Here is an 11,188-nt window from a genome sequence, read left to right as displayed (position 1 = left end):
TTGGGGCGTGGGGAGAGGCTCAGGGGTGCAGGCTCTGGGTGGCGCTTACCTCAAGAGGTTCCCGGAAGCAGCGGCACGTCCCTTCTCCGTTGGAACGCCGGAGGGGGCCATTGGAGCGCGTAGGAGCCAGAGCGGGGCCATGCCGTGGCTTCCGGGAGGGACATGGAGCAGCCCCCGACCCTGCTCCCCGGCTGGAGCAGGGCAAGCCCCAGACCCCACTCCCCAATGGGAGCTCAAGGGCCGGCTTAAAACAGCTGGCGGGCCGGATCCGGCCCACGGGCCGTAGTTTGCCCACCCTTGACCTAGCCAGAGGGACACAACACAGACAGATGGACAGACACAATATGGACAGATGGAATGTCGGAATATTACGAACGAGGAACAGTCCTGACAGACAGACAGACCGACCAACCAATCCGGGATTCAAACACCACCTCCACCACCCGCCCCTGCTCCTCTTGTTATTTCCCTGGGATTCACACACCAGGGCTGGCTAGCCAGGCAAACTCCTTCCCGCCTGTAGCGTGCACCCAACGAGCTCTGTGATCTCATCCCACCAGCCCCTGGCTTTCTGTTCCATTTACCCATCAGTCTTTCTGTGGTTCCCTGCCCCTTCCGTTCAGCTGAGCTCACTGTCCTTTGCTGTCTCGAGGAGGTCTGTATCAATACGCTGAGCTAGGAGAATGATGATCTGATGGGTAAAGACTCTGGACTGGGTCTCAGGACGCCTGGGTTGTATCCTTGCTCAGCCACAGATTCCATGTGTGACCTCAGGCAAGTCCCTTTCCCGGCCTCAGTTTCCTCATCCGTACAATGGGGCTAATGACACCAATCATCTTTATAAACAGGCCTTGGTGCAACTTGGTTTTTATTTTTTATGTCGGAAAATATCAGTGTTTGTTTTATTTTCAATTCTTCCCATTGAAATTATGGGGTTTACATGTTTTCCCCCATTTTTATCTATTTAAATTTTCACAGTTGCAGAGACTTATAGGGGAAGGATGAAATGATCCTTATTTAAGGCAGCAGAGGTTTGATTGAAAGCGTTAAAGCTTTATAAACCATCAAAACAAATTGTCAGTGACATATGTCAAAGTCTGCAAAGTAAATATTTTTAAATCAAACTCTAATACATCCAAAACCAGCATTTTACTCGTTTTGCCTAGCTGTACATTTTGATTATTATTGATGGAAATATTTTTCCTCGGTTGGTGTGTGTTTGGTGAAACTGACACGTACCAGCATTCACCGATAACAATGTAATATATGAAACATTTTGATTTTACTTTGAAACTTATTTCATTTTGTGTGATTAAATTATAATAGCAAATTTTAAATAGTCAAAATTGAAATGAAATGATTTTATGTAAACGAAACATTTTCGATTGGCCTAAAATAAAATGTTCTCAAAAATTGCTTTTCATGGGAAATGTATTTTTTTTTATTTTGTTTTTACTGATTTGGAATGAAAAAAAATTCCAAAATCACTGATTTTTCCACAAAACAGATTATTTGGGTTCCCACACATCATCCCGCAAACCTGCAGACCTCATTGCCAACAGAAATTGCCAACTAGAGTTTAATAGGCATCATAGGGGGAAAATAATAATAATAATAATAATAAAACTATCCAGAGTTAGACAGGAAAGGATTAAAATGATTGGCAGTGGTTTAACACTCATGCTTCAGAGCTCACAATGACAGATAGCTGAGGGTGGTCAGGAGCCAATTTTTCCTGGCATGTTATGCCAGAGCTGTCCACTAGGGGGGCCCATTGTACATTCCTCTGAAGCAGCTGGGACTGGCTACTGTGAGAAACCAGATACGGGGCTAGATGGGCCCATGGGTCTGATCCCGGGGGACAGGGAGGAGGTGGGATACCAGCATAAATGGCCCTTGGTTTTTTAGCCCATGAGAGTCACAACTGATGAAAGAAAGAAAGAAAGACATTTGGGATGTCAGTTATCCGTTGGGGGAACACATGGCAAAGTGGTGCTATGAAAGGGTCGAAAGAAAGGCCAAAAAGTGTGTGTGGGGAGCTTTCACCCCCAAAATTTTAGAACTAAATGACAAGAACTAGGAGGTTTGCCACACACAAAAACAAGAGCGAAATGACCACATTAGATTTGCTTCCGGCAACATTTATAAAGAAAAGACAAAAACTGGATATTTCTCCCTCATTTTTTTTTTTTTGTATAAAGAATGACAAAAATCAGCCTTTCCCACAAAAAAATTAGAAAAGATTGACAACAACTGGTGTTCGTCCCCCAAATTGTATTTAGAAAGAAATGACAAAAAATGGCTATCCCCCCTCCCCCCGAAAAAAAGAATGGCAAAAATCAAATTTTTTCCTGCAAAAAAAAGAAAATAAATTAGCAAGCTTTCCACAAAAATTTTTTAGAAGGAAATTAACAAAGTAGGTTTGTTCCCTCCAAAGTTTAGGAAGTAATGGTTCGTTTTTAGCCACTGGATGGCGCTATGACCACATGCATTATGGGTGGGAGCCAATGTCCACTGAAGCCAATGGGAATGCTCCTGCAGCTCGTCTGCCCCTACCCACAATCCCCTGGGTGAGGTGGCCTCTCACGCCTACCCCCAGTCTCCCAGCAGGAGGAAAACGGACTCACTGCTGAAGATTGGTGTGAATCGTGTCAACTGCTCTCCCAAGATGGCTTCCTTGTCCACTCGCAATATGGCTGCCTTTGCCGTCTCCTAACCCTTACCATCTCCGACCCCCAGGCTGCTATAAGCCTCGGTGCTCAAGGTTGGCGTGAGTGGCATCAACTGCTCTTCCAAGATGGTCGCCCTGCCTGTGCCCAAGATGGCCGCCTTCACCGTCCCATAACCCTTGACGTCTCCAGCCTGCTGTAGGCCTTGGTGCCGAGGGTTGGCATGAGCCATCGCACATGATCTCTCAAGATGGCTGTCTTACCCTCACCCAATATGGCCGCCTTCACCTTCCCATGATTCTTGTTGTGTCTGGCCTCCAGGCTGCTGTAGGCCTGGCTGCTGAGAATCACATCAACTCCTCTCCCAAGATGGCCGCCTTCGCCTTCCCATAATGCTCAGCACGGCCGGCCTCCAGGACGCTGTAGGCCTTGGTGCCAAAGGTTAGCGTGAGTCACGACAAGCTCCCCTCAGGGTGACGGGCAGGCGCGAGCCAGACGGGGCCCTGGTGCTGTCTCCTGGCCGATGTCCCGTCTCCCCTCTCAGATTGGGCCTGTGGAACCTTCTGCCACTGGACATCCCAGCACCGGGGCGTCTCCTCAGGCTGGGTCCGCCGTGGGGCTGCCCAGGGCAGGCCCTCCGCCGCCAGCAGGGCCAGCCTATCCCAGGGGTGGCGTCTCCGGCGCGGCTCTCATCTTGTCATGTACCTCGGGAACGTCCTTCCCAGCCCCTGGGGATTGTGGGTGACTCCCTGGAGGAGGAACTGGGGGACCCTGCTGGAGAAAGGTGGGAGAGATTAGAGGATTGTGGAAATGTGAGCAGGACACCCCAGAATGAGCCCAGGGCCCCCCCCAGTACCCCTCCATTCCACAGTTTTTAGCCTCAACCCCCTACCTCCATCCAGCCCCTCAGAACTGGGAAAGAACCCAGGAGTCCTGACTGCCAGGCCCCCCAACCGCTAGACACCGCTCCCCTCCCAGAGGCAGAGAAAGAACCCAGGAGTCCTGGCTCCAAGCCCCGCCTGCCCCAAGGCCCACTCTGTTCACACTCTCTCATTAAGCGCTGTCTCTCTGGTGCCAGCCCGACAGGTCGGAGTTGCCCAACCGGTTCCTGGTGCCGGCGGGGTGAGGGTGGGATCATCGAAAGCCCCCACACAACCTCCTCCCACCATGCACTCTTCCCCTGGCCCCACCCCCACACCAAATTCCAGCTCCCCTCCTGCTCCCAGAGCCACGGAGAGAACCCAGGGGTCCTGGCTCTCAGCCCCCCCTGCTCTAACCACTGGACCCCACTCCCCTCCCAGAGCTGGGGAGAGAACCCAGGAGTCTGGGCTCCCAGCTCCTGCCCTAGCCCACCAGCTCCCACTTCCCTCCCAGAGCTGGGGAGAGAACCCAGGAGTTCTGGTCAGCACTGACTGCGAGGGGAGAGCACCCCCTCCCCTCCTGCGACCTCAGCCCTGGGTTCCCCACGGCCTGAAGGAAATTGGGTTTGGTTCCCAGCCCCCCCGTACACTGAAGAATTATCACCCTCATTTCTAAGGGGGTAAATGACGCTGGTCACAGAGGCTGGGGCCACTGACAGGCGGTTATTTGGTGTGACCCTCAGATGCCGGTGTGACCCCCAGCGACATTCCCCCAGGAGTCAGACCCCAGAGTCAGACCGGGGCAGGGCGGTGGCTTCCTGCATCCTTCCCGCCAACAGACCCCGGCCCGTGGGCACTGAGAACCTACTGGGCCCGTCTCCCCGGCGAGCGAGGACCCTGGGGCTGGGCGCTCCCGGGTCTCGGCCTGCAGGGCTCCAGAACCGCCGTGTGGACGGGATCTCTGGAGCCCCGACACGGCTCCTGTGTGGACGCACCCCTGGAGCCCATTGGCGACAAGACAAGGGAGTGGCGCCCAGCCGAGGGGCGCGCCTGGTTCACCCTGACCCCAAGGAGACGGGCACTGGCTGGGGGGATCTGACACCCTCCTTTCTGGGACTAGGATGGCCACAGCCCATCTTTGATCCTGGTTATTTCTCAGCAGTTGCTCTACGGACATGTGGGGTAAGCAGTTAGATCCCCCCAGCAACCCGACCGAACAGCCCCCCGCCCCTCTCACCTCACGGCACTGCCTGGGGTGCGACGCCCCGCGGGGGCGGGGGGGAGGATCACCCTCAGGCTCCCAGAACCAGAGGGGAAAATGTCCCAGCTGGGCTTGGGCCCAGCAGCTGGCTTTGTGGCTGCTCAAGGCCCCGCTGCTCTGACCCACCTGACCCCACTCCCCTCCCAGAGCCTGGAGAGAACCCAGGAGTCCTGGCTCCCAGCCCCCGTGCTCTCACCCACCAGCCCCCACTCCCCTCCCAGAGCCAGGGAGAGAACCCAGGAGTCCTGGCTCCCAGCCCCCCCTGCCCTGACCCACCTGACCCCACTCCCCTCCCAGAGTTGGGGAGAGAACCCAGGAGTCCGGGTCAGCACTGATTTCTGGAGAGACATCCCCTCCCCTCCTGCACTGTGAGCCCTGGGGTCCCCCCCTGGCCTCAGGGAGATGGGGTTTGGGTTGCAGTGTGGTGTGAGGCCCGGGGGGTGCTCGGAGGGGGGTTATTTCCAGAGGGAAGTTGGGGGCCCGTTCCGTGGTGCGACCGCCTCTCTGGCAGAGCGTCCTGGTGTGATTCGAAGTGGGACAAGGTGTGTATCCCGCACGGCCTCCTTGGAGCTATTCTGTGGGATCTGAGGCCTGGGAATTAAGTCGCAACGTCGCTCGGGGGTGTGAGCCCCCCCTCACCCCCCGGAAGACATAGATTTACCGACCTGAGCCCCGGTGCGGACGGCGCTCGGTGGACAGCAGACCCAGCCACTGCCTGCTGACGAGGCGGATTCACTCCGCCGAGCAGCCCAGCCGGCCCCAGGTGCGTCTACATGGGGCTGGAGCGTTTTGTGTGTAGACAAGGCTGGCGGCGGATCGGAGACATCTCCGGGGGGTGGCATGGCTGGCGTGGGGTGGGATGGCTAGGCGGTGGGTGCCCGCAGCCAGCAGGGGGCAGCAGCAGTGAGGCTGGGGGGATGGGTGTGAGATTGTGGGGAGTGGGGACTAGTGGTTAGAGCTGGGTGGGGGATGGGCTGGGAGCCAGGACTCCTGGGCTCTCTCCTGGGGGTTTGTGGTTGACTCTCCCTTCATCGCTCTCCCAGTTCCCACCTGCAACCCCCACCCCTCACCCCGCCCTGCCCCAGGGGATTCTGGGGCCTCCATTCCCAGAACAGGTCCCCGCAGGCCCTGACTCCCAGCCACTCTGTTCTCCCTGCACGGAAACCCCCGGACACCGGTTGCTCAGACAGTTCCCCGTCCCCCCACCGCCCAGCCCTGCCAGTGCCCCTCATTCCCGACCCGCAGCCCCTGCTAGCCCAGCTCTGCCCTGCCCCCCCCCCAGCTCTGCCAGTGCCCCTCACTCCCGACCTGAAGCCCCTGCCAGCCCAGCCCTCCCCCCCCAGCTCTGCCGGTGCCCCTCACTCCCGACCCGCAGCCCCTGCCAGCCCAGCCCTGCCCCCCCCAACTCTGCCGGTGCCCCTCACTCCCGACCCGCAGCCCCTGCCAGCCCAGCCCTGCCCCCCCCAGCTCTGCCGGTGCCCCTCACTCCCGAGCTGAAGCCCCCTGCTAGCCCAGACTGGATCCGACCAGGGTCAAGTGGGTTAGAGCAGGACGGCTGGGAGCCAGGACTCCTGGGTTCTCTCCTCGGGCTCAGAGGGAAGTAGGCTCTAGTGGGTTGGGGGGGCAGGATGCCTGGGTTCTCTCCCCGGGCTCGGAGGGAAGTGGGGTCTAGTGGGTTGGGGGGGGCAGGACGCCTGGGTTCTCTCCCCGGGCTCGGAGGGAAGTGGGGTCTAGTGGGTTGGGGGGGGGGGCAGGACGCCTGGGTTCTCTCCCCGGGCTCGGGCCGGGCGGATGGCTGCCGCTCCCAGCCGCCTGGCCGGCATCCCAGGCAGGGCTCGGGTTTCAAGGGCTGCGGGAGATGTGAGGCGGCCTGGGCCCTCCCCGTGGGGGCGGAGGGGGGGAGCTGGGACGTCCCGGGGGGGCGGGGAGACTCCGTGTCCCAGGACCGGGGCTGGAGACGGGCGAATGGAGCAGGCAGAGCCCAGCGGGGAGCTGCGCGCCCCTAGTGCGGGGCATCGGACCCTGCCCGCCCCCTAGCCCGGCACTCGCCACCCCCCCGCTCCCCCATCGCGGGGCAGGGCAGGTGGGGCAGGGGCTCCGGAGCGGAGCCGGCGCGGAGACCGTTTCCACGGGGCTCCGGACCAGAACCGGCCTCTCCGCATCCACGGGGCCGGGATCCGAGCCCCGGGGGCTGAACCGGACCGGACCGGACCGGACCCAGCACAGGATCCAGTGGGTCCGCGACCCGCTCAGTGGCTGGGAAACCACAAGGACCCGAGCTCCGATCAGCACGTAGCCCCGGGGCCAGGCTCACCAGGAGTGGGATCCCCGACGGGATCCACTGGGATCCACTCATGAAAGGATCCACCTGGGACCCGAGCCCACGTTCCCTTCAGCTCCCACCCGGGGCTTGATCCGTCCTGTCACAGGATCCACTGGGACCGCAGCCTGGCCAGGACTCGGGATCCACTGGGATCCTGGATCTCCCAGGACCAGCCCCGGGGGAAGTAGATCCCACTCCTCCCCCAGCTACGGGATCTGCCCTGGGAATCTGCTTCCTCCCCCCCCTGCACTGACCTGGGAGAGGCTCCCCGGGGGTCACCGGATCTGTTGGGATCCCAGGAGCACTGGATCCACCCTGCCCCCGCCCTGGCGGCCCCATTGGATAAGGGGGCAGATCCCTGCGCTGGCTCCCCCTTCTGGCGGGGCCACCTGGAGTCGAGATGTTCTGGATTCGTGGATTCCTTCTTCTGTTTCTCCGGAGCTCGGCTGGGCTCCAGGGAGAAGGTGAGTCCCTGCCTCTGAGCCCAGGACTCCTGGGTTCTCTCCCCGGCTCTGGGAGGGGAGTGGGGTCTGGTGGTTAGAGGAGGGGGAGGGGCTGGGAAGCAGGACTCCTGGGTTCTGGCTCTGGGAGGGGAGGGGGGTCTGGTGGTTAGAGGGGGGGGGAAGCTGGGAACCAGGACTCCTGGGTTCTCTCCCTGGAGATCTCTGTGCGTCAGTTCCCATCCAGGGGTTGACCTGGGGGCATAGATGAAGGGCAGGGGGTAGCGTTACACCCTGCAGGGGGGCATTGGGAGGTGGGGGCCGTAACCCCCCAGTCCCCGCTCCCCAGAGATCCCCTCCTGCGTGGGCGCCCCTGGAGGAGGAGAAGGGCAGGGCTGGGCAGAGGGCTGTCAGCTGTGGAAGGAGGATCCCCGGCCTGCCAACCTCCCACCAGCCAGAGACCGGCCAATTTCCCCTCCTCCCCACACGGCTGCCAGGCCCCCCAGAGGGGACAGGCCCCAGCCCCCTGAGACAGCCAGCCCCTGCCTTGGGGCCCGACGGGACCAGACAATACAGGCTCTGCAGAGGGTGTAGCCGAGGGCCAAGGCACCATGTGCGGAGCGAAAGAAACAGGCTAAGCAGGGCTGGGTGGGGTCACGACTTGGCAGGCAGATGGGGTAACACACAGTGCTGTGGGGCTGGGAAGGGGGCGCCGTGCTGCAGGGAGCAGGGGAGGGGTGTCCCCCCCGCTCTCTGTGTGAGTGGCAGCTCCGGCCTGCCGAGTATCCCGAGGGAGTGGGGGCTGCCAGCCCCTGGCGGGGTTTGGGGAGTCCCCACAAATCGATTTGTCAGGCAGCCCAGGCAACGGAAAGTCAGAGCCCATCTGCCCCGGGGAGAGGGCAGCCCAGGATCCAGGAGATGCCACATTTTATAACCCAGAACCAATGTCTGGAAACGGTGCCCAGTTTGGGGAATCTCTGCTTGGCATAGACCAGAGCTGGCTGCTCTAACCCATTAACTGGGGAGAGAACCCAGGAGTCCTGCCTCCCAGCCCCCCCTGCTCTAACCACGAGCCTCCACTCTCCTCCCAGAGCCAGGGAGAGAACCCAGGAGTCCTGGGTCCCAGTCCCTCCCTGCTCTAACCACTAGCCCCCACTCCCTTCCCAGAGCTGGGGAGAGAACCCAGGAGTCCTGGCTCCCAGCCCCCCCTGCTCTAACCCACTTGACCCCACTTCCCTCCCAGAGCCAGGGAAGGAACCCAGGAGTCCTGGCTCCCAGCCCCCCCCTGCTCTAACCCACTTGACCTCACTTCCCTCCCAGAGCCAGGTAAGGAACCCAGGAGTCCTGGCTCCCCCTTCCTCTTTTTCCCTCCCCTGCAGGGTGAACCCCATTTCTTACCACTGCCCTGCTCCCTGATGGGAGTTAAGGCTGCAGACAGCTGCCTGGACCAGCTGCCAGGCGCCAGGAAACCTATCGCCTCCTGCGGCAGGCTCCGCACCCGCCCCACAAAGCCCCTTGTGAGGGATCCGAGCCCCCCATGGCGCCGCCCCCCCAACCACCTGTCCATCATAACGCCGGCTATTTTCATGCATGACAACAGGTGGGACGGGTCCCCAGAGCCCTGTGTCTGCTGCGGAGGCGCTGAAACGGGGAGGTGTGTGGGGGGGTCTGGTTACAGGACTAGGGGGGCTGATCCTGCCCCAGAGGGGAGGAGGAATGGGCTAGATGGGCCCCAATGGGGCATCTCCATCTTTGCTGGGGAATAGACTGTTGATAGAACCCAGGAGTCCTGGCTCCCAGCCCCCCACCTCCCCCTGTTCAAACTCCCTAGATCCTACTCCCCTCCCAGAGCAGAGGACAGAATTCCCAGCTCTGGGAGGGGTGGGCGGCTGGGGGGTCAGAGCGGGGGGCCTGGGAGCCAGGATTCCTGGGTTCTCTCCCCGGCTCTGGGAGGGCAGTGGGGTCTGGTGGGTCAGAGCAGCCCGGCTCTGGGAGGGGAGTGGGGTCTGGTGGGTCAGAGCAGGGTGGGCTGGGAGCCAGGACTCCTGGGTTCTCTACCCGGCTCTGGGAGGGGAGTGGGGGCTNGGGGCTGGGAGCCAGGACTCCTGGGTTCTCTACCCGGCTCTGGGAGGGCAGTGGGGTCTTCTTCACCTTGTGCTCTAAGGGCTGTCATGGCCCCCACATCCTGTTTCCTGTGCTGTTGACGTGGTGTGTGGCAGGGCTGCCCGCCCCCACGCCCTCCCAGACCAGCATCTCTCGGGAAGGGAGGCACTCCAGCTGTTCCAGCAGCAGCTGTCGCAGCCCTTCCAGATGTGGCAGGCCATGAAATGGGCCCGGATCCCTCCCCGCCCTGCCACAGCTCTGCTGTCAGACACCTGCCCTGCTCTAGCCACCAGACCCCACTCCCCTCCCTGAGCCAGAGATGGAACCCAGGAGTCCTGACTCCCCCTACTCTAACCCACCAGCCCCCACTCCCTTGGCAGAGCCGGGGAGAGAACCCAGGAGTCCTGGCTCCCCCCTGTTCTAACCCACTAGCCCCCACTCCCTTGGCAGAGCTGGGGAGAGAATCCAGGAGTCCTGACTCCCAGCCCCCCCTCCCCCGCTCTAACCATTACCTGGTAATCACCTGCTGTTCATATGCTGATCTACCTGTTCGATATCAGGACAGGATGATCCAGACTGTCTGTTCTCCCAACGGAGATGGAGCCAACCCATCGGGGCCTATCTCACCCGGGGCTGGATCCTCCCTGACAAAGCGCTCTGTAATCCGGTCCCGGCACACCTAACTCCGCCACCGCCCCATAGCTAGATGCGTCTTATGATTCATCTTGGGGCAAGCCGGAGCCCTGAGCCCTGGCTCTCTGCTGGGCAGCGTCGTCACGCCCAGTCGTTAATTATAACCCCCCTGGGAAGGCCCCCCCCAACTTCTCGCGCCTTTCAAGGGCTCCGGCGCTGATGCCAGGTCCTCGGCTGGGTTTTCCAGAAGCGCCGTCCGGAGACGGGAGCATGTCTCCAGCTTGCCCGTCCCTCCACTCCCCAGACCTTTGAGGTGTCCTCTCTGGGATGAACCTCTTCACCGATGGTCCATCCTTCCCTCCAACTTCTAACATCTTTCATCTCAGGGGGAGGGATGGCTCAGTGGTTTGAGCATTGGCCTGCTAAACCCAGGATTGTGAGTTCAATCCTTGAGGGGGCCACTTAGGGATCTGGGGCAAAATCAGTACTTGGTCCTGCTAGTGAAGGCAGGGTGCTGGACTTGATGACCTTTCAAGGTCCCTTCCAGTTCTAGGAGATGGGATATCTCCATTAATGTAATTTAATTTTTAATTTAATCTTCATCTCCTGCTCCATCCCCCCATCTTCCCCATCGTCCATTCTCCATGCAAACCATCATCTTCCATTGATTTCAAACGTCTTAAAGCCAGAAGGCACCATCTCATCTGACCTCCCAGATAACCCAGGCAGGAGACGTTCGCCCAGTGACCCCCTGTATTGAACCTAATAACATGTGTATTGACTAAAGTATCATCCACCAGGAAGACCTCCAGTCTTGAGTGGAGTCTGGTGGGTCAGAGCAGGGGGGGCTGAGAGCCAGGACTCCTGGGTTCTCTCCCCAGCTCTGGGAGGGGAGTGGG

The 11,188-nt window shown here is 60.1% G+C and overlaps 1 protein-coding gene across 2 annotated transcripts in view; it reads left to right on the top strand.

The window, feature by feature from the left end:
* Positions 1-6,726: 6,726 nt before the first annotated feature.
* Positions 6,727-11,188, top strand: part of KREMEN2 (kringle containing transmembrane protein 2) — a gene marked incomplete at its 3' end in the record, with an annotated part of 8,959 nt that continues 4,497 nt past the window's right edge. For both annotated transcript variants that reach the window (XM_034757393.1, XM_034757394.1), the window contains 1 exon segment: positions 6,727-7,577. In XM_034757393.1, the coding sequence (XP_034613284.1) occupies positions 7,514-7,577 (64 nt within the window).

This window comes from Trachemys scripta, unplaced genomic scaffold (assembly GCF_013100865.1).
Source record: "Trachemys scripta elegans isolate TJP31775 unplaced genomic scaffold, CAS_Tse_1.0 scaffold_136, whole genome shotgun sequence".
Taxonomy (NCBI): domain Eukaryota; kingdom Metazoa; phylum Chordata; order Testudines; family Emydidae; genus Trachemys; species Trachemys scripta.
This window is presented reverse-complemented; position numbering and strand designations above follow the sequence as displayed.